This window comes from Trachurus trachurus (assembly GCF_905171665.1).
Source record: "Trachurus trachurus genome assembly, chromosome: 4".
NCBI lineage: Eukaryota > Metazoa > Chordata > Actinopteri > Carangiformes > Carangidae > Trachurus > Trachurus trachurus.
The window spans coordinates 13,494,315-13,521,543 of record NC_139898.1 but is presented as its reverse complement, the minus strand read 5'-3'; the positions used below and the strand labels follow the sequence as shown (position 1 = coordinate 13,521,543).

Genomic DNA, 27,229 nt, shown 5'->3' with positions numbered 1-27,229 from the left:
CAAGCTGCTGCTGTGTAATCGCAGGTAACTTTCTTACGATAGCCTTCCGCTGGACGACCTAGTTCTCGCAGCGCTCCTTCATTTTGAGGATTGCAGACGCAGTACTCGAAACTGAAGCTCGCCGTCGGATATTTCCGTCTTTTTGGCCATCGTAAGACGATAAAGTAGTATTTTTCCGCTGGAAAAACACCCGCTCTCTCAAAGGCGTTTGAAATCGGACACCGCTGGCGTTTGAGGCCCTCACATTTGTGCGGAGGGATACGTTGTTGCGTCTGACAATGTGGACGGAGGTGGTGAAGATGTCTACGAGAAGAATGAAATCATCTCAGTTGTAACAACAAAAAAGGAAGACGCGACATTAGTTACTATAATAGATTTGTTTGCACACAGGCTTGTTACATTGAAGCAAACACGTGGGCGCTGTGTGAAAAGCAGGCTTACCGGGACAAAAGGAAGACATCTACTGTGCTCCAATGCGTTTCATGCACTGAGGTCGAAATTCTCTTGAAGTTTTATGTTTTTCCCCTTGCGAGTCTCTTTTCTTTTTACTGTTGGATATCAGACACTTGGAGAGGAGAGGTAAAAACACACTCTTTCACTTCATGTTTCGGGCGAAGTTGCATGAATTCGATGTGTTTCATTGCCACATATTTCGACGCCTGCAATTTTTCGAAAAGTTTTTGGGAATGTGTGGTTAAAGCGGGGGATGTAAGTTTTTGTCTGGTTTGAGGTGGCGAGCTAAGTGTGTGATGGTCTCCGCATCGACCACGGAGAGGAGGAAATTACTCCTTTGTTCTGCAAAAAGACTCCCACCAACGTGAAATGTTAGTCCTGCCTAACAAGCCTCATTTTGTTTTTTCACCGTGTATCCGCCACTAGCTCTCGCCAGTGTGTGGAAATATGAAATCTTTACGTTGTGTAATGTTGGCGAGCATTTAAGCTAAACTTTGTGTTGTGGGCCTACGCGTATTTTCCATACAAGCCCGAGACAAACTTTCCATAAAACCCATTTGGTAGCCCTTTAAACATTCCTTTATGGAAGTGTCTGGCCACCAGCTAGACTTTATTTTATTACACATTTGGCAGGAAATTCCTCATGCTCCCACCCCCACCGTCTCCACCACTGAACTCCCTCATAATGCACGACTTGAACCCTAATATGCGAAAGAAAGAGAGCTGAGTATTTTCGTTGCATGAAGTTTGGACCATTGCTCTTTATTCTCCCGGGTCAGGGCCGCTGCACTTGTTTTGTTTTTTGTTTTGTTTTTTACACATAGCCTAATCTGTTTTCACTGGGAGGTCGCAACGGGATATTATGGTTTTGTCCGTTTTTGAAGATGATGTCAACATAGTTCAAAATAAATGGTGAATGGCTTTAGTTGTCAGCAGTAGCTTGGCCCTGGATGTGGCCTAGCGGAGATGATCAAATAATGTACAGCCTACATCCTGTGGTGCCCTAGATGTTTACTGTCATTGTTATAAACTGTTTGACCCAAAGTGGGCATTATTTATAATTATGTTTCTGGCACAGGACATTAACATCCGTATCTTTCGGGGGGCAGTGTTTGAATCAACAGTTGAATTTGCCTTTTCTCTTCTGTGCGGCAGCCCCCGTTGTTTCAGTCCTAATAGCATTGACATAAACACACGTTATAGTTACTTTCTTTTCTTTATGTGAACATTTGACCTGACTGATGAAGGCGAAAAACTGCACAACACATGCGCACGGAATTGTAGGCTACTTTAAAAAACAAAACAAAAAAACATTTAAAAACATAAGAAAAAGAAAAAAAAGTAGCATATCTCAGTTAATTACATGTTTGTTAGACGGGTCAAAGGAACTTAATTTGGTCCATTATTATGTTTTTTTTTTAAAGTCATGGTCAAAAGCTGACCCAGGCTCTAAAATGTGAATTGTGTTTGGCCTCAGGTTTATTTCACATATAAAGTTTTTTGGTGTAAGGCGTTTGTTGGACTGAGTGGTTTGTTTCCCTGAAAGTGCAGACTCTTTTGTGGAGAATGACCTGCCTTCTCTCCCTTGTGTGGGGTGACAAAGACCCCTAATCTGCTTGCTTCAAATATTGATCCAGCACTAGCTGAAGATGCCATTTTGTTACATTAAGCCAGTCCATGTGCTCTACTTCATTTAACTCACTGGTTAAATGATATTTGGGAATATTAAGTTTATTTTAGTGCCGTGTATGACCTATTTAGTCCATCCTATCCAAAAGTTTGGGAAAAAGACACAACAGCCATGTTCCTAGCCTATTTACACTTGGAGCGAAGTGGTGTGTATGTGTGTGTGTGTTCACTTCCTTTCCTTGTCTCAAGGTTAGATTAGTTTGGCTCGCCAGAGTTCACTGGAGTTGGATTGTGTTGTTTGTTGCTCAAAAAGTGACTTGTGGTGTTTTCAGACATGCAGAAAAAGATCTGTTGAGTTTAATGCTTTTCATTGTTTTACTTAGAAGTGGATCTAAAGTGATGTCATTTCCTGATATAATTTCAAACCATCTGAGTTCCCTTTGTTTACATTTTCCAATTTGACACTTTAGACATGAGCATCTTTTTTTTGTTGTTGTTGTTGCTTTATGATGGGATCAATTTATGCTAGTTCTGTGTTACAAAAGAGGCTGTAAAAGCACACCACCTGTTGGTGTCCAAGTGCCTCTATTCCTCCACTTGCTCCTCTTACCACTAGTTCCATGTGAAGCTCACAGAGCCACTACTCAGCATCAGAGAGCGGCCTCGGGCTTGCGTTGGAATGCAAAACACAGGGTAAATCCACTATTCATGCTTACTGTGTCATTTGACAAGGTTGTTTCTGAGTTGACATATGGTAATTTGGTAATGACGTGTTTGCATATAGTCATTAGCGCTGCCTTTCACCACTATTTCCTTGGGCTAACAATAGTCCCAATTATGTCTGTAATAGTAAATGTATTACATTCTCTTTTATGTAGCAATGATCGACATGGCTGTGTTATTTGCCAGGGTTGCGTAAAATGAAAGACCATTTTTAAAAGTCATTACTTGGTAGTGATTTGACTGAAGGCAGAGTATTCATCATTTTGTGGCAGTATCTCTTGTACTGCTTTGATGGGAAGGCAGTGTCTCAGAGAAATTATCATTTTTAAGTAGACCGGCCTGAAGTCTATGTGTTAAGTCGCCTTGTGTTGTCTGTTTTTCCTCATTGGTGTGCATTTCAGCGAGGTTAGTAATTTGAGCTGCATGTTTCGGCCAGCTGAGACTCAATAGACAGTCACTGATTGTCATGTTTTAACTTTCCAAATATGCAAGATTTGCCCATGACTAGCATCTATTTTTATTTTTAATATAATTTTCGAATCCCCAGAAAAAAATAATGCTTTAGCAGTGAGATGGTTGCCTCTGCGTTTTAGAGAAGTGCTGACATACTGCACCCCTACACTGGTGTCTTATGGGAGACTAACAACTTGCCAATATGAATCATCTGACAGGTTAAGATAAGGGTTGTGATACAGCAAAGCTAGAATAGTTTGAATCATTCATTACCATCATTCACCTTGTTTATTTTTTTAAGAACTAAATGTAACTTCTCTTTGTGCTTGCTAGTGCCATTAAAATCCTGTATCTGCAAATTTCTCTCATAGGGTTTATTAGAGACTGAAGGGTATGAACGAACAGCAGCAAAGAATGGCTGCAGTGGGAACTGACAAGGAACTCAACGACCTCCTGGATTTCAGTGCGGTAAGAGAGTGGGAGAGCAGTCTGGGTGGTTCTGGGTGGCAGTGGTAGGTGGGTGGCACGGGGAGAAAGAGCTAAAGAGAGAGCGATACAGGTCGGGGTATAGGGGAGGGAAAGAGCTGGAGGTCTGAATGAGAGAAGTGGGGAAAGAGCCGTGGAAAGCTAGCGGGACGCTTAATTTCTCAAAATCTGAAACATTTTTTTTATAACAATAGGTTGTGTCAGCTGAAGTTATTTCCATCTCTCAATCCTGGCAGGCAGAGGTAGTGTTGATTACATCAAAGCATGGCAGGTAAAATATTGCTATACCTCAGGGTGAGTGGTGAAAATGAATTTGAGTTTTAAATATAGGTTACTCAATTATGTAGGTGATGCAGAGATACAGCAACAAGGAAGTGGATCCTCACTGAAATGAACTGGTGTCCACTGTAAAATGTAAATAGTGAATCAGGAACGAGTGCAGGAGATGGTGGAAATAATTTCACCCCTGTTCGTCTTATTAACAGAATCTGGAGGGGCGGGGGGTAATAATGTGATGTATGTGCAGACAGCCTCTGCATTTCTTTTTGTCATATTTTTAGTCTTAGGAAGATATTTTCACAAACTCTTTCAGAGCTATCCTCCAGACATTATCTACAAAGTGGATAGAGGTATTCTGTTCAGCTTTATTTACCTGTGTTTCATTTTGTTGTGAAGCCCTTTGTTGAGCTTTATGCTGACATAAACATCTCAGAGGCCCAGTGGAGCTGTGTTAGTTTTTGCTCCTAAAGAAATTGGGTAGCTGCTGAGGCTAAATTGCCAGCTCTGGGTAATTATTATATATGGGGAGCAATAGCTAATTCCAAACTGTGACTCCTAATAAATATTGTCAGCAGAATTAATGTCCCATGTGATATCTTTGATAAACTAGAGTTGACTAATACTGAAGTGGTGATATCATTACAAGAGTCATTGAGGTTTTTAGCACCAGGGAACAACAGGACTAGCTTTATTTTAGTGACTTTTGGAAATGCTTTGATGTGCTTTATTGTTAGAGCGCCATTATAAAGACTTGCAGGATTAAGGCAGCTGCTTCATTAATGTAGTCATACTCTCTAACACACCATTGGTATTTAAAGGAAATCTTACCCCACGAAAGAAAAACACTCCTTGTTGTGAGGGGGGGTTGTGGGAGGCTCTCATTAGACAGTTGGGTTTGTGTTAGAAAAGCTCAGATTGATCAGCTGCCAGTTTGTGTCAGCAGATGTTCCATCTAAATGTGACATTTGTAATATGGGTGAGGAACTGTCAAACATTGTACAAACAAATTTCCCTTCTATGTTTATTTGCTGGCTAGTCACGAAAATGCACGCTTGATTGGACGTGGAATAAAGCTACACATGTCTGAGATAGCTTCAACCAAATGTAATGGAAACAAAGATGGTTTCCAAATCGGTTGTTGGACTGGTTTAGACTGTTCAAAAAAAAAAAAAAAGGAGAAAAAAAGGGATCATATGTGGTAGTGGCAGATTGTGTTATGGTGTCCTACTTTCAAAAAGGTTTGCTTTGTACAGTCGAGCTTGTCACTGAAAGATACCACACGGCAGAAATTTAGACCACACCGCGGTAAAGCTCATAGGGGCTCGGCTCGCTGACAGCGCCCATGGCCTCATCAAAGTGTTTTAGAAGTTTAAATATAATATTCCTCTGGACCTCTGGTCTTTACGTCTAAAAGGTTTAATCTCAGGATTCTGCACATTTGTTTTGGCAAAACTCGCCTATATATTGGTTGATGATACACTAAAGAAATCGCATGATTTCGAAATGTGTTATTTTGTGAGGAAGGAACTTGAACGCTCCTAACTTGATACTACTGTGTAGTAGCATGTTTTACTGTTAAGATGGAAGTTTTGCTATCAATGGTTAAGTCCATGTTTTTCCAATAGTATCTGACTTTAGACCGATCCAAAAACTCAAAGGGCCGATGAGGGGAGGAAAAAAACGTACAACAGCCGATCGACATGTGTGTGTGATGTCATTTATGAGTAGAAATAGGATGTGTGAAGTGTGCCATCCTTTGCTTTGTTATTTACACTATCCTTTCCTCTTTTGTCTTGTAGATGTTTGCGCCGCCAGTAGCCAACGGGAAGAACAGGACAATGACACTCGCCAGCAGTCAGTTTGGTGGATCAGGTAAGTTTTTCAGCTTAATTGCACAAACCTACACTAAATTTCAAGGCAGGGGTGATGTTTTGTTGATACAGTATATCTTGGCAAATATTGGGTTTCATTGGAGCTGAGCATGGGATTTTAACAGACAATACTGTGGCCATGTGTAGGTTTTGGCAACAGCAATTACAATGCAATAAAACTCATGATCTTAAGCATTAAAGGGGAGTCTTTTTTTTTCTCCCCCACATAACCCTTGTGGTATCTTGTACGCAGACAGTTTCAGTTTTGTCTGCCCAGGTTTTGAGATTTCTGCCACTGCTTTTGTAGCAGAGGTTAATTTTATTTGTGGCTCTCGAAGCTTTACGAAATTGAGGAAATGGTCGTGCTTCTATTTGTTTATCCTACACTGATTGTAATAGATTGAGTAGCGCAAGTAATTTTTGAAGAAATTACTGTTTGGCAACGCACTGCAGCTTCCTCTAGGCCTGTTTATGTGGCGATTCCTTGATTGTTATCTAAATAGAAAAGAAATCTTTTCAGACTACTGTTCTTGGCCTTTTAACTGTCCTGAATATAGTATTGGCACATCTCGTCAAAACTGAAAAAATAGACTGCGCCTTTAAATCTTTCCAGACTAAGAATATTTTTGTATGAAGAATTGAAACTATGAGATTTATTAATATGTTCACGTGAGTTTTATTTTAACAACCCATTAGTCTTCAGTTCACTATTTTAAAGTGCAAACTGGCTGCCATTTGACCCCCTCCCCCCAGCACCTGAAGCCTTTAAGTGAGCCTTTCTCTCTTCCTGAATGTTATGAGTAAGTTGCATTACTTTCGTTCCTCTGTCACCCTGCCAACCTGGCGTGTGAAATCGAGTCACACTCCCCAGTGTTCCCCAGAGTGAGAACTTGGCCACAGAGGAACAAAGACAAAAAAGGGGGCTTATGGACTTGAAACGACTCCCCCACCCTGAAGTGTAAAACACTCCTCCCCCAACACGGCACAGGGCTCTTACCCCCACTGATCTGCAGGAAATGGCTTGAGCCCGAGACAATGTCCCTCACCCCCAGCTCACAGCCTCTTAAACTGGCCCAGCATGCAGAGAGTGGCCAGAGTGGAGGAGAGAGCTTGTTGAATAGGGATCAGCCCGAGGAAGGCAGGATTCTGTTTGTTTCTATTACAGCAGGCAATTACTAAGCAGTGAGGAGTTAATTCCTTCCCCCCTCCTCATGTCCTAAAGTGTGGCCCTCGGTCATTGACACCCATTTTAATGCAATACTTCAAGCTGTCACATTTAACTTTGGGATATCTGCAGGTACCCTCTAATAGCACTTGGGAATCAAAAATGTTCTCTCTCTTGTAGATCTGTGTCATGTTAAACACATGTAACACATAGGAGACGTCACGTCTGTATGAGGTAGAAAACTCATATCGACAGTCGGAACATATGAGGGGAAAAAAACTCTATCAGGAAACGGGTGCACATCCATATGTCTAAATTCATATTTTCTGTAATGGGTGGATTTGTCAAAAAGGTTTTGAAACCTACTCCAGGCTGTTGTGTACGAGACGATATGGCTACAGGCAAGAAAATCTGTCTTTTATAGAACTGATGACCATTAAAGAACAATGTGTGCTTATGATGTCACTTAGGCGGCTTGTATATTCAAGGCCCCAGCAGCGCGGGAACGGTAGTGGGCAGTCTAGTGGCCCACCAGACCACCACTATTCATCAACACAAAAGTGCTCAGAGGGGTGCTAATTGCATTAGGCGTCCTTCTCCCTTCCTCAGTGGCCAGAGTGTGCGTGTGTGCTGGGGGGAGGGAGGGTGTGTCGGGTAGAGTGGAGAGGAGGGGAGAGGAAAGAGGAGAGGATTGGCAAGAAGTGTGGGATGTTTGAGAAGTAGGGGAGGCAGAGTGTGATGGTGTGTGGTGGGAGCTGGCCAAGCCCACAAGCCTTCAGGCAGGCGTCCCCTCTGTCACCTTTGCAGCTGCTGGCAACGTCTCCAACCCCCTTCACACACATACAAACACACAAATACACAGGACGCGACATGCTCGCTTCCCTGAGATCACAACAAAAAACACTGTGAATTTACACGTGCCCCCCTCCCCAGTAGCTAGTCGGGTAGCTATGTGTTTGACTTTTGCACCCTCGGTTGTATACCTACACACACAAGTGCAGTATTATGTCAGATATTTCTCTGTGCATTAGTGAGCTGTAGTTAGAAAATCTAAGCCCTCAGAAAGAGGAAATCTCAAAGGAGCATGGCTTCCTTCTTCAACTAAATTAGATGTTTTCAGAGCCTGCAGCCGTAAGAAGGCTTTGTGGCTTAGAAAATAAATATTTTTTCTGGGCTTTGGTTGTGAGTCAGTATTTGTCTTCATTCACACCAACCATGTCGAACTCTAGATGGATGCGATATGCTTCTAGGAAATGTGTATATTTAACCGATGGACAATTCAGAGTATTTTAAATCTTAACCTTGTTTTCCAATTGACTGTTAAAAATCACATCTCTTACTTCACTTCAACCTATATGTAGCTCCCGTTTGATTAGAAGCACTTAAGGGTCACAGCATGTTTCATCAGTTGAGCCACAGATTAATTTTTTTTTCAGTATATTGATTCTACTCTCTTTATCCATTTTTGTAATTGTCCATTGTTTGAAGATCAGGTGAATTTTAGATCTGTTAGTAAGCATTAGCTACAGCACTCGTCTTTGTGTAGTCTTGGATGTCCTGTAAGTGTGACTTGTGTACTGAAACAGCGACATTAATCATTTTATAGCATTTTAATGCCATGTCTTTTCACAATATGGGTAAAAAAAATGGGAAATTTGTCAGCACAAACAGTAAAACATTTGTATACATTCAACAATATTTGCAATCAAAAGCACTGGAGTTATAGGTTTCAGCCTACTAGTCTGATAGCTTATGTTTTTTTTTCTTATTTATTATTATAAACGCATAAATGGGTTTAACAAAAGATTGTTGAACTGCTGGAAGCTTCTTTTCTACTTCTAGCAATATGATACAAAAACAGCAAAAAATTGCTAGATGTCAATGCACCCAAAGAGGTGTGTTACCACTGCTGCGCAAGCATCACCCTATTGTGTCAAATTAATCAATTGCAGGTATTTAAAACACATCCACAGTAGCTGAGAACTACTGCGTAGTAGCTTGAAGATCCTTTGTTTTCTTAACAAACAAAAAACAACATACCCTTAGAAACCTAATTTTCATTTCTTTTCTTAACCAGAATGAATAATGGATTAAATAAGGATATAAAGATCTGGGGCATGTCATTTTAAATTAAATCGCGAATACAGACTCTTCAAGTGTCAGAGCAAACTTTTAAGGTCATGGACAATGGGTTCTTTTAAACCAAGGCATCATAAATATTTTTAGTGGCCAAAATGATTGATTCAAGAGTACATCACTGACCCACTTTAAATGGTTTTTACAATTAGATTTTAAAACTTGCTTGTACAAGAGAAACATGGCCACATACCCGGCAGCCAAATGTTATCATCTGATATGTAGTGGCCAGTGTAGCACGTGACCCCAACAGAATTTTCTATTTTATTTTTTATTTTTTAATAGCATGTGAAGTGTGGCAGGTCAGTTATAAGACCATTATACATTATTTTAACATTTTGGTTGCCTGTGGTGACTGTCAATTTGCATTTGGTATTACACATGACAAGAGATTAACAACAATAGAAAGATCTCTCCTCTGGCATAGCTGGGCTCTTCTAGGCTGGCTGAGCGTCAGTGTCACCTCAGCAGCTCTCCACCTTGTTTTAATTGCCTTCGAGTTAATTACTCCAGTAAGTGTGAAACAATGTTGTCAGACTTCTCCTGCACAGCCGTGCTTTCACTCTCTCCTCCGCACCCCCACCGGCCAAATGGAGGCTTCATAGGTGGATGAGTGGTGTATTGAAAATAGCTGTGAAGATCATGAACTTACTCTCTCAAACTCTACTTGTTGTGTTGGAAGGCCCACTCAGTGCAGGTTATTGTTGACAGTGGTGCGATGTGATTTTGCAGTTTACCCACTATATTTTTATGTGTTTAGCATATATGGAAATAGAGCGTCGTTAAGTGGAGAAAGGAGGGGGTTTGAGGTAAAGTACACTCATCCATAGCTAGGCCAGAGACAGAAAACCTAATTGTTGAAGATTTTTATCTAGCTAATTTGGTATTACTGCTCGTGGCACCAAGCTTTGGCCAAAGTATCTTCATAAAAACTCTGTCGTCTTTATTTAGCGACGAGCCCGTCACCAGTGTCCTGTGCCATTGGACATGGTTGATGGTGGTGCGGCGCTTTATTAGTGCTGTGGCCTTTCAGCAGGGCCGACCTGACAGTGAGCGAGGCTGATCTTTTTGAGGTCCCCTCTCCTCCTGTTTGCCTGATTCTCCATGCCACTGGCATCAGCGCCATAGATCACGGCTGTCGCAGCGTGTGTAGGTGCTTGCACCGCTCTGTTAGTCTCATCACTCATTCTCACTCGTCAGCCAGGCTGCTGATCTCGCCCAGACCCCTCTCACTCTTGTTCTCTCTCTCCATCTCCCTCTCTCTCTCTCCCTCCCTCCCCCTCTCTCGTCCCCTTGCTTTCTCCTTCCACCCGCTCACTCTCTCTTTTGCTTTCTCACACACATTTTTTTAATTAGGAAAAAATCAAAGACGAAATATGAATATTCATAAGGAAGCCGCATTAATATGCACAATTATGCAAATCAGCATGCAATTAAGCCTTGTGTCTCCAGAGAGCCTGGATAGCATTAGTGCATAAGACAGGGAGAAGGGGATGATGGGGGTATTTTGGAGTTTTCTGCTCCACCAGTCTTTTGGCTGTGTTTTTCCTTTGTGCCACACATCAGGTCTTTCTTTACCTAAAACATAATGGTTCATGTTTTGGCTTTACACATTTTGTTTTGTGTTACATTATGTGTTTTGTGTGTGTCAAATAGACTGAGTGGAATTTAAGTGTGGTTTAGATGACATTATATCCTCTTGGAATACATTAGGGATATTAATGGTTAATTTTCTGATATTCAATGACCATAATGAACGCTAATGGTGCACTGAGCAGCATTTCCTACGTGGTTTTCCACAGAAATTGTCTAACATTGCATTGCATCTTGAATGCGACAGCAGCGTGTTTGATCAATAGTGATGCTCTATCCTGGCTTGTGCAAAACCCACTGTGGCCACTTAAGGATATCGAATGCTGAGAGTACGGCATTGTGACAAGTTCCCTGATATGATTCCAGCATCAGGGCATTTATACATATCTGTAGTGACACATAGGATAATAATTACGTGTACTCATTTGGTGATTGCTCATGCTCTTTCACAGTACAAGCCCAACCTGCCTTTTGATTCTATCATATCTAAATCAAGACGAACGTCCTAGAGTCCCTGCCTGTCAATCTAAGCACTGTCATTTCTTTTTTCAGCAATAGATGAGCGAAGCGGCTCTGGGTCTTGGGGTTCGGCAGAACAGAACAGCCCCTCTTTCAGCCAAGGACGGGTAAGATCTAAATACACACACACTCGCACTCTTTAGTTGCACATGATTTTTAGTTTTGAGATCTAAGCATTAACACCAGATGCCATGATATTGTCGCACACTTGCACGTATTCGGCTAATCACTCTGCATTAGATGAACACATACACACACGCACTCACGCACCTTCTCCCCTAGCCACCACAACAGCTTTGTGCTGTTTTCCTACCGTGTGCCATGTTTGATTTGAAGTGGTAGTTTTACTTTCTACCTAATAACCTTGGCTCAGGATCCTGCATTGGCAAGCGCTCTGGTAGCCCAGAACCTCTGTGGAAGCCCACCAGTAATTGCAGCTTCACATCCGCCGTAACTGTCTTGGCACAACTCTTGTGTAAATACAAGGAACAGGGGGTGAAATAGATGCAGCGGGCTTTGATTACCACAAGTTGATAATTAAGAAAGTCGGTTTGAATCCCCCGAGCTGATGCAGATTTGTTTGGCAGGGATCCTGTTAGTTAGACAGAAAAGCAGAGGGAGGGTAACTGCTAAGCCATATAGGTGTGCTAACAAGACAGTGAGGCCTTTAAGAGTGGTTATCATTTAGGTTTGGGTATTTGTAAAAATGTATATGTAATGATACTGCCTGCATGTTCTTTATTTCCATGCCTCTTTGCCATTTTGAGGTTACTCATATTGTTTTGTTTGCGGTTGCTCCAGCAGGGCTATGGAGAAGGAGCCCACTACAATGAGCATGAAGGCTTGTCCTCTCCGTTCATCAGTTCAGGCATTGCAGGTAAGCTCTTCTTTGGCTCTTTGAGTAATTTTTCACAAGGGACTCTTACTAGGTATAAATGCCTTGATGAATTTTTGTAGCACTTAAACAAAATGAGTGTATAAATTGGGTAAATGCACTTCTCAGTGCCAGACGTAATGTTGCTTTGTCACACTCAAGTTTTAAAATAAACATGTTGATAATGGCCAATTCGACTGTTGTGCATATTTTGTTATGACCACGGAATTGTTTTTCTTTGTGGCAAAATGTGTATGTGTGTCTACATGCATGTATGTGCGTGTGTGTGAGTGTGTGCGCCTGTGTTCATTCGTTGAGTGTTGGGGATGTTAGGGCACTGAAGCAGAAACCTTCCCTAGGGTTTTTTTCTGGCAGGCGGCTTTATGCAGCTGAGCGTACTGAAAAAGGGGAGAGCATCTCTGGACTTTCTGTACTTTAGAAAACCTAGTTTTCATTTGTTTTAGCACACATCAGTGACTCTTAATGTGTGCATACAGCTCAGGTTTTCACTCCTTTTTAAAAAGATCTTTGCTTTAATCTTGCAGGTAAAAATGAGAGGCCACCATACCCTCCCTTTGGAAGCCAGGTATGTTACTATTTTTTCTGATTTCTTGCATTTCACCACAAGGTTATGCATGTGCTAGACATATACTCATGTAATGCATCAATGTAAAGGAAGCCCTGCTTTCTCACTTCTCTTTTCAGGTTAAATACTTTGAATTAACCGTCTCCATTTCCTAGAACAGAAGCTGTTTGTTTGTGCTGTGCTTTCCCACACCCTTTATGTATTATTAGTAAGACCTTGCCTCTCTGTCTTGTCCTAGCCTGGTTTTCTTCCTAGTGACATAGCGATGCCCAGCCCAGATGCCATGTCACCCTCTGGACTGAAATCTGGCTCCCAGTTTTACCCATCATACCCCAACAATCCCAGGAGAAGGCCACCTGAGGGAGGCATAGGTAAGATAGACATGAGGCATCTAGCGTTAGTAATTTCATTTTATGTTTATATTTTTTCCATTCCTCTACTTCAGTAATCTACTGGTTATTTTCTTGATTGATTAATTAATTGTTCATGGCATAATTGGCCTTCGATTCGCAAAAATTCTATTTAATGGCTATAAATTCTTAAATGTTTTTTTTTTTTTTTTATTAAAAATAATAAATAGTTTCAGCAGCCTTGTTTCATTCACACTGACATGCACATACAGACTGGCACACTCTTACTGTTGTATGTTGTCTAGTTTTTGTTTTCCAGTTGAAATTGGAGTTAGCACAGATGAAACTGCACCTGAACTGACATAATATTGACGTATATGTCTTTGCTGAGTCCTTATTTGTTTTTTTTCAGTCTCTGTTTCACCTTTTCTCTCTCTCCACCCACCTCTATGTAGACACCCAGCCAAAGAAGATTCGGAAACCCCCTGGCCTGCCGTCCTCGGTGAGAGCTTATTTCTGCTTGCCTTCACAGCTCACAGCCAGTCCCCTCTCTTTCTCTCTTTCTCTCTCTCTCTCCCTCTACACACACACTTGCTGCACACCGACACATACACACTGCTTTCCCCACTCTGCTTGAGCAGTTCTGTGACAGACGGGGGTAAAGATCCTCTGCTCAGTCAAACTCTGCAAGCTGACAGTCAGGCAACTCAGGCCCCAATAAACATCATCACCGTGGTTGTCTCTACACTACACTCAAGTGGTTTCAAGTGGTGTTCAGGGTCTGTCATGTAGACGAGCAATTTTATGGGATTTTGAGATACTTTGTCAAGTCTGGTAACTGGAATTACACGTTTACAGAGGTAATGGATTTGTGGAATAAAGATGCAGATGTTTCGGGGAGGCTAATGCACACAAGGTCTTGGTAGTTCTCTCAAAGTTCGTAATAAGATACTTAAATTTGTTAAGCCGGACAGTGTTTCACCTAGCTTTTTTGTCTTGGGGGTGGGGGTGCATCCGCGATTGTGCACCCCCGAAGCCTGCATCGCATTCATGTGATCGGGTTTTGAGGGTGAGCGCTGGTATTTAAAAATCAGATGGCAGAGAGGGAGAATAGCACCATTTGGTCGACCAGGTCTGCAGCTTCTTACTGGGTGCTTCGGGTGGAGGGCTCCAACTGTTTTGGACTAGTCAGACCAACAGGTCCTGCTCCTAAGCTCCTAGATTTCCCGTTTTTCAAGGGGGGCGGGGGCTCGCGCTGGCAGGGCGGGCCGTCCCACCAACAGAGCAGTAGGGGAAACACTGCCGGAGTTTTACAGTGCTCTTCTTGAATCTTTTATCTCTTCTCTCTTTTTTCACTAGCACCTGACAATGTAGAGACCATACAGGAAGTTGTTTGACTAAATAGTTATCAGTCTGGGAACACTTTCACTTCTTTGAATAACAATCTTGTAGTTTTAGTTCCTAAATCTTAAGTTATTTGTAAGGTGTGTTCCTTAAAGTTGTTAAAAGTGAAATTTAAATGTATTAGTTAAAGATTTAAGTGGATTTGACGGCGGATTCCACAGAGTGCTATTGAACCCTAGGTCCATGCAGTTTGAAATATCCTTTGATTTACTGTACCAAGTGTCACATTTTGTCAGTGGGCCCAGAATTCCCAGCAGCTGATGCAGCCTGTGTGTTGATGATGGCAACCACACATAGCTGGAAACACTAGTCACTGTTACATGTTTGAGAATGCACTGAATGAATCTCACTGTTGGTTTAAAGTGACTTCACAAAGAATTGAATGCAGTTGCCCACATCATGCTCATTTATAGTTTAACTTCACAAGCTAAATTTGAGTCTTGTGTGCTTATTACCAGCTCGTCCTTCTATACAGTTTCAGCAAGTAGATCATAGATGACTCAGAGTCAGTTCTATTCGGGTCTATTCGAATACCACATCAACACAACAGTACCTCCTTAACATTTTCTTCTACTTTTACCTAAAATAACTGATGCAAACGTGATATTTCATGTCTGACGGATCCTATCAGACAGTTGCCTGTGTTACTGTTGCTATTAGATTCCAGTCTTGCTGTTGAGCTGCCACTGGGTCATCAATATGAAATACTGCCATTGCACAAACATTTTCTGTAACCCAGTCCCTCGCACTACTGTAGTTCTCAGATGACAAGAGTGACCCAAAAAATAAACCGGGTAAGGAACCTTTGCGTCTCTGCTGGCATCTGTGTTTCAGCACGGTGCCTTGAAGCAGTACACCGGTAACACAAGCAAAGGAAAACAAGATTAACACAAGTTGTTGTTGTTGTTGTTGTTGTTGTTGACGATTCATAAATCAGCTCGTAAATGTCGAAGAACTTAAGGGTCCCCTAGGTCAAATACTTGGAGATGATTTCATTGTCTTTGTAAATGTTGCACACATTTAGACAACAAAAGTTAAAGGAAGATCAACTAGTGCCTTTGCTCATGCATTTCTCAACACATGAAGGAAATTCAAAGGATTCATATGGCTGACTGGGCCCAAATTGCCGAGCCACGGCTGTGTTTTGTGGTAAGACATGAAGTCAAGCGTTAATAGTTCTGTGGTATGACTCTTAGTTTGAGAAGGAGCTGCAACAGATGCAGCTACTGTAGCTGATTGTATTGATTAGGTGGGTTCATATCAGATTGACTAATTGGTCAGAAATAGATCACTGTGATTAGAGATGAACTATCTGCTTAATCCATGTTTTTGTTTATTGAACACCGATGAGGCAGAGAAATCAGTTTGTTTTTTGTTAAATCGACAATTTCCTCCACCTGTGGGTGTTGAAGTGGCTGCTGACACCTCTGTGTGTAGACAGACAGACTTCACCACAGTGACGACATCGGTGATTTGAACGTGAATACTTGTTGTTGCCCTGTCTTTTTCACTGTCTGAACCTCAGTCATTCCCCACAGTGTGAACGATGGCCGCGTGGTTTTAGTGCAAATGAGATGTCTGTGTGTGAACCCCCCTCCCCCATTTCACCCAGCCCTCCGCCTACGCTTCACCACATGATGGCCTGGGTGGGCCTCCCCCTGTGAGTGACCCAGTTGTGAGGCGCAGTGCTTGCGAGGCCTCTTAGCCCCGTGTCTGAGCCCAGATTAATGACTGCCGATGATGATCCTGTGGTCTGTCCTCCCTCCCACACTCCCTCTCTTCCTGCTTCTCTTCACCGCCCCTTCAACATACTCCTCTTTTTTTTCTTTATCTGCTTTTGTCACTTAAATCATGCTGCTGTAAATCAGTAAATGGACAAATAACTACGGCCTTCTAAAGGCTGTTTTCCCATTTCCCCTGAAGCTGCCTGACTTCTGTAACCTACCAATGCCTGTACACAAGATCCTTGCCCCAACCCCGTGACCCTTCACCCCCTCTCATCTGCAACAATCAGGCACATGAGGGAACTTCTCTTCTGCCCCCTAGTTGTCCACTACACTAACCACAAAACCCACGTGGTTGAATGAAGTGCTCTGAGGTTAGTTTGATGTTAATCTTCATCTACTCCCCTCCCCTTTGCCACAACCCATGTTTTTATAGTGTAGAGACCTTTACATGGTCATAACCTGAATTACATTAAACCCCTATTAGTTAAGGATTTTACCCTAGAAATCCCCTTTCTTCCTGAGAATACAATTATCCAGCAACACCAGTCATTGTGTAGTTCTCTGTTCCCATCTAGAGCAGCAGGATTCACTCGACATTGTTCACCGTGAAAGAACAACTCAAAGCCTATTGTTAAATGAAGCCATCTCCGTCATGTTTTCCCCTGAATTAACCGTGATCATTTTAAATCCCTTGTTTCCTTCACACTCCCCTGGCCATATCAAGCTTTGTTTAAGTCATTTAGATTACCTTCTCCTGTCCCCCGTCAACACCCCTTATCTCTCTACCCATTTCATAAATCATCAGGGCCTTCATTTTTTTCCCCTCAATCCTTCCCCTTGCCCCTTTACCACCCCCTACCCACTGCACTCTCTCCATCTCCCTCTCTCTCTCCCTCCCTCCCTCCCTCTCTCTCTCTCTCTTGCTGACTGGATCCCAGCCCCCATCTCTCTCCCTCTCTTCGCTCCCTCTCCTCAGCCCAGCTGCCTGTGGAGTTGGATATGGTCCAGGAACAGGCAGATGGCTCTGTAATTAGAAGTGCATCTCTCCATTCCCTTTCCACTTCTCCCTGTTAAATCAAATTACAGAAAAAATCCCTTCTCTGGATTAGCATTCTTTGCAGCATAGCCTCAATTCTCTTTCTCTCTTCCTCTATCTGCCATGTACAACAGAGGAGGAGAGAAAAAGACAAACTGAGTGGCGGCTGATTGTCGAGAAACTGAGGGCTTCTCATGTCCATCTTCAGTCTGGCTTTGGAGGCGTAGCATCCATTTTTGTTAGCAATACGCAGAAAGGATGTGTGACTCTTTTAAGGTGCTAATATCAAATGTCCAGTTTCATTGGAGATGATCATTTCCGTGTTTCCAGTTCTCTGTTGATGCCACAGAGAATGTGATAGTGCTAGTCTGAGGGTATTGCTTGTGGAGTGTGCATGGGTGTGTGTATATGTGTGTGTTGGCTCACTGAATGCATGGTATGTGTGCGAGCTGATACCGAATGTGTTTTAGGGAGGGGCTGCAGGCCAGGCAGTGCGATGTCACTGGGGTCCTGGGAGCTAGAGGAAGTGCTCACTGTGCACTGGGATTCAAGCCGTCGCTGTGCCCAGCATGCCATGGCCGCTGTGTTCTCCTCCACGGGCGAGGAGCCGGTTTGCCTACACCGCCGGCAGACTCCCTCTTGCCATCTTGTGGCCAGTGAAAGCTAGTGTTTGCTCCATAGCAAAGATAGGGTCGATTGTACATTACAATGTAATTACATTGCCTCTATAACCTCAAGCATTACATTAGACAAAATAGCAAACTCTTTTTTTTTTTAAATCTAGAATCCTATAGTACCTGTGTTCAGATTTATATTGTTTATTGTACAACTCATGGACTGTTTGTTTGCTTAGGTGTATGCCTCCACATCTGGTGATGAGTACACCAGAGACAATGGAGGATATCCCGGTGCTAAGCCTGGAGCCGTCTACCCTGGCTCCTTCTACATGCAAGGTAACTTTTCACAACATTTCACTGGAATGATTTTTGTTTTCGGTCAAACTTGTTTTCATATTTGCAAATGTGTCTCCACTTCTCTTAGAAGACCCCTGGTCATCTTCTGGCTACTCGGCCATGCTGGGTAACTCTCCACACATTGGACAACCAGGCTCCTTCTCTGCAATTAACCCACAGGACAGGATGGTGGGTAGAAACAGCCTCAGTTACACACTAGTCTACTTGTCATCCTTTTCCCCCATTCCACCGTCATCTTTTTCTTTCATCACAATAGCTCATATCATCATTGTGTAGCTTGAAAGGACATTGAACTTGAATGTATAAGTTCACATTAAGATGTATTAACTGATTAATCCATGATGTATGAATATATTTATTTTATTGTATTTCATTTAATTTATTAATTAAAGCTAAGCATCCATTATAAAGCTGATGTATTAAAAACAATTGTGAGTGTATGTTCCTTATGAAGCTGCTTGTATCCCTCCTCCAGAAGCGTCAACCCCTGCCTCTGTCCCCACAGAACTATCCTCTGCACGGCAGCGAAGTCAACGGCTTCCACTCGGCCCCCACCACCTACAACCACACACCCGCCATCAATGGAGAAGGCATCATGGGTAAGGAACGTTTAAAATGTTCTCATCACACAAATATCATTGTAATGTCTGTCACTGATTCAACTCCCTGGTCATTTGGATTTTTTTTTTTCCTGCCAAAAACAAATTAGCGGGTCATCTGACTCATATTACTTATTTTGTCTCTGCAGCCAACCGAGCCACCACAGCTGGCAGTTCAGGAGATGAAATTGGGAAGGCTCTTGCCTCAGTGAGTTCTCTACTCTTTGTTGGTTTTTGAAATTAGTGCTGGGCAATAAAACAATTACGACAGTTTTCACCAAGATTTTTATTTTCTCTGACAAAGTGACAATGTGATACTTTCAGACGATTCTTGTAAAAAACAAAAGTGTGAATTTGACTAAGTATGGCAATGATGCCGACAAAATTCCTTTAGTAGTTTACTGTTTTGTTTTTTATGGTTTGATTCAAAACAGATAAAAGTCTATTGTAACACACATTGAAGATACATCTGAACAAAGGCAAAAGAGTGAAGTTTTAAAAAACTAATAATAATTGTTTTGTATTTGAAATATTTTATAATGCATTGTATTTTCTTTCAGATTTACCCATCGGACCACAACAGTAATAACTTCTCCTCAGCTCCGTCTACTCCTGGATCTCCTCAGGCCATTGCAGGTACAGTTCAGTCCTCACATATGGATATTACAAGGGTCAAATTATTACCAAGTCAAGAACTTTATGGTATTCATCTGTATTATGGAGCCAGTAAAAGTTTTTTACTACATGGTTTTGATGTAGAAGTTATGGCAGTCTGACTGCTTTGTAAATTCTGCCAATCAAAAGGCTGGTAAACCGAGTTCAGGTGGTTTCACCCTTTTTATTATTCATCTCTGTGATGCAACCATGCATTTTTTGGATAATATATCAATTTCAGTGATAGAGATCCAACATCATATTATTCATGAACATTGACATTGTTCAGTTTTTCTTGTGTAGTTCTTGGTGCAAAAATGTTCCTTTGCACAGAAATGTATCTGCAGCTCCATCTGGAATAAAGTTAAATTAACACTTAACACTTTCCCAATATTTCTCTCTGCAGGAGCTCAGTCTCAGTGGCAAAGACCAACCACACCCAACTATGAAGGGCAACCACATGCACTGGTATGTAAAAAGCATTTTTCTGCCACATCAAAGTCTTTTGGAGGCGAGGAGCTGCTGTAATATGTTCTACAAGTCTTAACATGCTCATTATAGTTTAGTGTAGCACAAATGCTTTATTAAATCATAAACTCTAAACTACTGTGTGTAGATCTGTTGGCTGTTTCTTGTACTTGTATTTTGTCACGTTGATGTTGAGGTATGTTTCTTGTGTTTATGCAGCAGAATAAAATGGAGGATCGTTTGGAGGAGGCCATCCATGTACTGCGTAACCATGCTGTGGGCCAAGGCCCTGGTTTAGAGGGCGCCCACTCTGACATGCACAGCCTGCTGTCTTCAGTACACAACGGGGGCCTTGGAGGCCTCTCTCCAGCTTTTCCCAACGCTAGCCTTGCCCTCAGCAACAGACATCCTGCTATGGTGAGTCACCAACTCCACTCAAATTGTATTTCACTTGTGTTTGTAAGTGACTTTGAGTAGTATATGACAACAACATATGGCAAACAAGAGTTTACATTGTGTTTTTGGTTAATTTTATTACTAATGTGTAATATGTATTAAAAGTTTTATGCAAAGATTTGGTGGTCACACTGTCAAAGTGGAGATTCAGATTTGTTTGAAAGGAATTCTGTACAAGAACAATGCAACAGTCTTTGCTGAAGAAACCATGTCAGTGTTGGGGTCAATAAAAATAAGCTACCTATCATTTGTAACTAGACTGACACAACCTTAACCAATGCACAATACTTTGATTTGACTCTTAATTGTAGTTTTACATTTTTCTTTTAATTAAGTTTTCTGTCCCAGTCTGCAGAACTCAATTCAGAGTTGTATTACTCAGGACTTTTATTGCTGTGAGAAACAATACCCGTCAAACACAATATCATTTGTGCCATCTGCTGGCCAAAAATAAAACTTCAAGCAAGGAGGAATAATGAACAGTTTGAAGCATAATTTTCACTCTTGAGTCATGTACATTGGCTCCTCAAAAATATTGCAAATTAAATCAATAATTTTGTTAATTTTCTATGTCCATGCAGACATACACCTCTCCTCAGTTTTTCTTTGTAGCCATGGTGTCTACTGTAGTTGGACTAACACATTTTGTTTGGGGAACACTTGCAGTCTTTGTGTTTGTGATTCTGTGTGCGCCCTTGTGAGATTTACATCATTGTTCACTACCTTCATCAGCAGGGAGGGAAACATGAGGAGCCCACAGGCCTTCCTCCCAGCAGCACTCTTCTGCACGGTCATCATGCATCCGGGCCCACACCGTCAGCTGGCCAGCCAGAAGGCTTTACCAGTGAGTTTGACTCATATCTTTAGTTATTTTGCACACCATGTATGTATGTATGTTGTTGTTGACTGGCATTTCGTTATGATATATCTCTTATTTAATGGTATAATGGCATGGAAACAAAAGATTCATAAAGTCTTGCCACAATGCTATTGTACATTTCCACTGATTTATCCCTAACCCTAAGATCCCTAAGAAAAGGGGAGTAAGATTAAACCCATCTCCCATCTCATGGAAAACGTAAAAGCTTCAGTGCCTCAGAACTGAACCGTCACATTTCTGTGTTTGTCCCTAGGTCTCCCTGGTGGTGTGGCCCGCTCCACACACTCCTCCAGCAGCTCGGACATCAAGAGGGAAGACAAAGAGGATGATGAAAACTCTGTTGGAGACAAGTCCGATGATGAGAAGAAGGAGTCCAAGGCAGCACGTATTCGAATAAGGTGGGTTGTCATTAGTCATTTCTCAGAACTTTTACTATGCATTTGTGTTTTAACCAGAACTTTACAGAATGGATAACTCATGCTCTTACAGTCAAATGCAAACAATTATATTCCACAATTGCCAAATATGAAAATATAAAGGACATGTGGTGATGGTGGAAATATCCACTGCAAGGTCCCAAATGATAGTCGCTCATAGAAGATAATGCAATTCAATTACTCTGTTGTGTGTGTCCCACTGACACTCGGATTATGTTAAATATTTAACAATGTCAAAACCCCCCTCCCTTCATGTTACGTTTTCAGAAAGGAGGCGTTGACCCTCCAGATGCTCTCTGGCCTTTCAGACCAGAAAGATGAGTAAGTTTACCAGAAGAGAATCAATGTCTTGTGCTTTGTGGGCTCTTGACAGACCTCACTCAAAGCACATGTTTGTGGCGCTGGTGTCTAAAATGTGATTTTTTTTAATTGGCAGAATCATCCTAGTAAAATATTATGATATTTACCACCTCAGTGTTGTATGACTGACTTGGTATTTTTGCATATGCTACAATGGAGTATTAAGATTTGATTTATTCCCTAATCAAACCGCCAATTAGAAAATTATACAACGCACAATTTTACAAAGATCTTTTGATGACCAAAATGACGCAAGCCGAAGGTCCAGTTTATCATCCCCTCTTACATTACAGGATGTTGGGTACAGCAGCAACATGCAGACAATGCAATGTCTACTATAAAAAGGAAACCTGTCTAACTTTCTGGGGGAAACCATTTTTATATTTTGAAGTGGATATTGTTTCCTCCAGTATTCACTTTTATGTAGTAATGAGTGCTCACACATCTCATCTCTAGCACAACTAGAACCTCAGTGTTTAATGGTTGGTGTCAAATGTCTTCCTGTCTGTGGTCTGATCACCTTTTTATCTTTATTTTCACAGCAGTAACGAGGAAGATGATGAGGACCTTCCCCCAGAGGTGAAGTTGGAGCGTGAGAGGGAACGGCGAGTGGCTAACAACGCCCGTGAGCGTCTCAGAGTACGGGACATCAACGAGGCTTTCAAGGAGCTTGGGAGGATGTGCCAGCTGCACCTCAGCCATGACAAACCTCAGACCAAACTTCTCATCCTGCACCAAGCCGTCAATGTCATCCTCAATTTAGAACAACAAGTCAGAGGTCAGTGTGCGAGCAGCACATGGTGGATGGGAAGCATAGTTTTTCCTCAGCTCTGGTAAATACGCAGTTGTTCCTTGATACTGATCAGGCCTGTTTGTTTTTCCTGTTCTCTTGTCAGAGCGTAACCTTAACCCCAAGGCAGCATGTTTAAAACGCCGCGAGGAGGAGAAGGTGTCCGGGGTCGGTGAGGCTCCCATGCAGCTCTCAGGAGGCCATCCTAGTATGGGAGGAGATGGCCACAATCCAGTTGGCCACATGTAACACCGGGTAGGTCTTCAGAGTTTGCTAATGAAGTGACCATTCAGAATGTAAACCAGAGGATTTTGTTTATATTATTTTCCCAAGATTACATTTTTTAGCAGTCGGCGTAATGTTTGTGGCCCTTTTTCTTTTTACAGATCTGGTGGTGTTTCCTTGGCTGTCAGAGGATGTGGCCTTAACAAAATTCTTCCACCCATTATTCTCAGTGTGTGTGTATATGTGGACATGTCTGTGTATTGTCCGTTCAAGTTTCAAGATGCACATTCACACACTCGTACACACATGCATACTGCCAAAACTGACACAGCCTGTTTGTCGCACTCCCAACCATGACTACAAGCTCAAATGTGAAGAACTTTTTTTTTAATTTTTGCTTTGTTTTATACATTTAAGATTTGTTTTCATTTTTTGGTTTCCACACGATGATGGAACGCCGGAGTACTTTTTGTCCTGCCACAAATTGGGACTTCACACACTGCCGAGAGGTGCTCTGGTGAAAGAAAGGAGACCTAAACAAACACAAATTAATTCAAGGATTTGTGCCTAATTGTTACATGTTTTCTATTTGACATTTAAGCAAATTGCTTTACATGTGAGGAACATTTATTGTAAGGGATTGCTTATGTGAATGAGCAATTATTTTTAATGTATGTCATTCCCAGCGTGATGGTACAGTCTTACATATGTTATGTAACCAAACCTATAGTTGAAGTTGAATTGTCTAAATTCAGTGACTTTTCCTTGATCTTATCAGCAAATGTTGAGGGAGGGCGGTGAAAAGGTCACAAGGGGAGGTCAACGTTTTTACAGTTCAAACGCAGCTTACATGAAAGACGGGAACTCTGACACAAGAGGCAGTCTCTGACTGGAGCCCGGTCTCGTCCCACAAGGCATCTGGAGACTTGGAATAGAAGACTCCTTCCCTTGAAGGCTATGAATTATCCAAGTGGTAGAATCTGTCAACGACAAAACTGTTCTTCCTCTGTGTTGACCACAAATTCTAGTATTACTCCAGTAGCTCCTTGTCATAGGTTCAGGTTTTTGTACTGCTTTATATACTAAAGCATTCATAGACAAGACAAAGCACAGTTGTGTAGGTTTAGGCTGGAAATAAAGTGTCGACCTGTAATGCATTTCAGTCCCTGAAAGTCCTGTGTAAAAGCCATTTGAGACTCTCGCCAAGTGACGAGCACCACTGTGTGCTGTTACTTCCCTGAAATGGTTCACTGACAATGCCAGCAGACTTCACAGTTCCAAGTTTTTCCCCCTTAATCTTCGATCTTCTGTAAAAGACAAAAAAATCTGGGTTCCTGTGACGGAGGGATCTCATCAGTGCGCAGTTGTTGAAGCAGACAAGTCTTTGTGAAACGGAAGACTTTCTTTTCCTAAGCAAGCATTCCCACTGAATTACAGCCCTTCACCTATCTTCTTAGTAAGTTTGTTCTCACGTTTCTTACTGAGAGAAGTGTGATGTGTAAATTCACTTCATACATTACTCTGATATGTTTCATTTTTCAAAATTAAATATATATAAAAATATATATTTTTTTGTTAGTCTATACATTGTAGATTTTTTACATAAATGGCAATATTAGTTTGAAGTTTAGAGTGTATTGTAGATGAGCTGAATAAGGGGATTTGACATTTAAATGAATTTGTTCAAAAATTAATTCAAAATTGAACCAAGACGGCAGAGGAAAAAGGTCAACAGATTATTGAAGACAAATGTTGAAAGCGTTTGGTGTATCCTTTTTATTCCAGTTATAGTTGTAAGGCATATCATCAGCTACCCAGATGAATTCTTTCTTTCCATTTGGGGGTATGTGGACAGTTTGTGCTGCAATCTTGTTAAAGTGGTCTGACTTAGCTGTGAGGCGCCGAGGAAAAATGTGGGAAGGGATTTTTGTCTCTAACAGTAATTATGCAACTGGTTTTTGAATGTAGCTACCATACAAATGTGGATCGCCTTCATTTTCAAAGTTGTGTTCCTGCGTTTTGTCAGTACAGTATAATAGTTTTCATTTCACCTTTTTCTATTGTCTGCCCTCAACCAAGTGGCTCTGTGTGCAGCTCACTTTTTTTTTAGTATCCTGCACATATTTTGGAGGCAGATGTCGGTATTTGCGTGTAAGGTAATGGATAATATGGAGAACAAAACAGTGTTATTGTGATGTTAATCCCATGTCATGTCATGTTTTGACTGCATTTTACCAACGTGTAATCACAAATGGGAGGTAGAGCATTTTGTGTGTTTAATTTCTACAAAAAGAGATGACGAAAAAGACCTATACAAGTCAATAGTGTGGCCTTTTCATTCTCAAGACTTAAGATGTCATGATGGGAGAGTGATACCTTATCAGTGCCTGAACTTGTATTTTCATTTAAGACAGTTTTATTTTGTGAACCATATCATTTCATTTATTATGGAGATTAAAGAGGTACTTGTTCATTCCCCCACCCTCCCTTCTCCTAATGCTTTTTTCAATTTTCAGGAAGAAGTTTAAATGGTATAAAGAGATTTTCTTTCAGTGTATCTAGTTAAATAAATAAATGTTACATAGATCTTGTTTAGTTTTTATTCCTTTTTTTCTAATTATTCAACTGGATTATATTGTCCAAACTGCTGTTTTAGTTAAGGTCATGGGTCCAGGTCATGAGTTTTCTTTCTATCTGCCCTATATTTCTAAATCACTTGACATAACGGGGTTCAAGAGATGCTGCTTTTGGCTCTGATTGTCGGCTTTTGATGCACATTAACATGTTTCAGTGTATGTGTTGCTTCACTTTCAATGTAGGGAGTGAGTTTTATTTTCCATAGTAGCTAGTCTCTAATGATTTGGAGCATTTTAAATTTCTGTATATCAGAGTGCAAGCCCTCTGCTGCGGTGACTTTCAGTATATTTTGTCTCTAATGACAATTTTCACCCCTGACCTTTTACTCTTCCAGCTCTTTGGTAACATTGACGGTAACTTTTTGTGAGAAGTTCTGATTGCTTCTTTCAAAAAGTTGTACTTGATGTTTTGGATTTTTTTTTTTTTTTTTTTTACTATAATTATTATTACAAGATCAATAAGTGTACTGAATATTGTCAATTTGTTCCAAGTAAAAATCTGACTTGATGTCAAGTAGTATTCTGTGAACATCCCATTAGCCTGCAAGCTATATAGTCAAAATTTTTGTTTGGGGGAACTTAATTTCTTGACACAAGTCTGGACAGACAGTTTGCAGAAAAGCAACCCTGACCACTGCAGGAGCACATAATGTCAACAGAAAATTACAATATTACTATGGAAAGTGTTCAGTTGACGGGCTTGGACTTGTTTTGGTATAAGAAAGCGGTAATAAAACGCTTGCTTTCAACAATTTTGTCATATCTTTGTTGATCTAAAAGGAGGGGAGACTATTGAGTGTCAAATACATTCACAGGTACAGAGCCTGCTATCTTGGGAGTGACAATGACTCCTGCAAGGTCCTCAGAGTGCCTCACTCAATCTCTCTCTCTCTTTTTTTTATATATATATAAATATATATAGTTGAGAACTGTCCTGTATATAACAGTAATGTAGCAATAAATGTGCCATTTTTAATAACAGATTATACCTTTTCCAATGTCTGGCTTTTGAATATTGTATACATAAAAAGGAAAATAAAGGAAAACATTGTAATAAAGGGTTTATTGTAGTTCGGAAAATGAATTTGTTCCTATTTTCCATTGCCAATAGCTGATCAGGGAACTAATGCATCCATGACAGCTTATTGTGTATGCGACCAAGGTGCCACATTAGATCCAAGAGCAGATAAACGCTAATATCATTGATCTGTGCAGTCAATAAGCGCAAGACTCGGTGCATTATAGCTGAGTGTTTGGCAGAGACACAGCACACAGATTTCTTAGAAACATCTGTGTTGTAAACTGAGACCTTTGGAGTGGTGGCCTGAAGCGACCCTGAGCTTGTTGTTGCAGCCAATGCAGGCCACTGTTTATTTCTATCAGGCGTAAGAAGAGACAGTCCAGGGTCCTAAACAGCCATCAGCAGCGCAGCAGCAGCTCACTGCAACAACCAGGAGGAGGTCAGC

At 41.3% G+C, this 27,229-nt stretch overlaps 1 protein-coding gene across 9 annotated transcripts; it reads left to right on the top strand.

Annotated features, from left to right (window-relative positions):
- tcf3b (transcription factor 3b) lies at nucleotides 1-26,364 on the top strand. Of its 9 annotated transcripts, none has more exons than XM_083969928.1 (21): nucleotides 1-24; nucleotides 3,630-3,726; nucleotides 5,823-5,895; nucleotides 11,341-11,414; nucleotides 12,109-12,184; nucleotides 12,727-12,767; nucleotides 13,006-13,138; nucleotides 13,573-13,619; nucleotides 18,138-18,237; nucleotides 18,326-18,426; nucleotides 18,734-18,857; nucleotides 19,007-19,065; nucleotides 19,418-19,493; nucleotides 19,918-19,979; nucleotides 20,199-20,396; nucleotides 21,168-21,279; nucleotides 21,569-21,713; nucleotides 22,020-22,073; nucleotides 22,655-22,890; nucleotides 23,009-23,157; nucleotides 23,289-26,364. In XM_083969928.1, the coding sequence occupies exons 2-20, from the start codon at nucleotides 3,652-3,654 to the stop codon at nucleotides 23,149-23,151; spliced, it is 1,929 nt and encodes a 642-aa protein (XP_083826054.1). In that variant the 5' UTR covers nucleotides 1-24; nucleotides 3,630-3,651; the 3' UTR covers nucleotides 23,152-23,157; nucleotides 23,289-26,364. The 9 variants fall into 9 exon arrangements, with proteins under 9 accessions (XP_083826054.1, XP_083826059.1, XP_083826058.1 ...); XM_083969933.1 differs by lacking the exon at nucleotides 1-24 and adding an exon at nucleotides 45-579 and having other exon boundaries at nucleotides 12,112-12,184; nucleotides 18,764-18,857; nucleotides 21,171-21,279; XM_083969932.1 differs by lacking the exon at nucleotides 1-24 and adding an exon at nucleotides 45-579 and having other exon boundaries at nucleotides 12,112-12,184; nucleotides 18,764-18,857.
- Nucleotides 26,365-27,229: the final 865 nt, after the last annotated feature.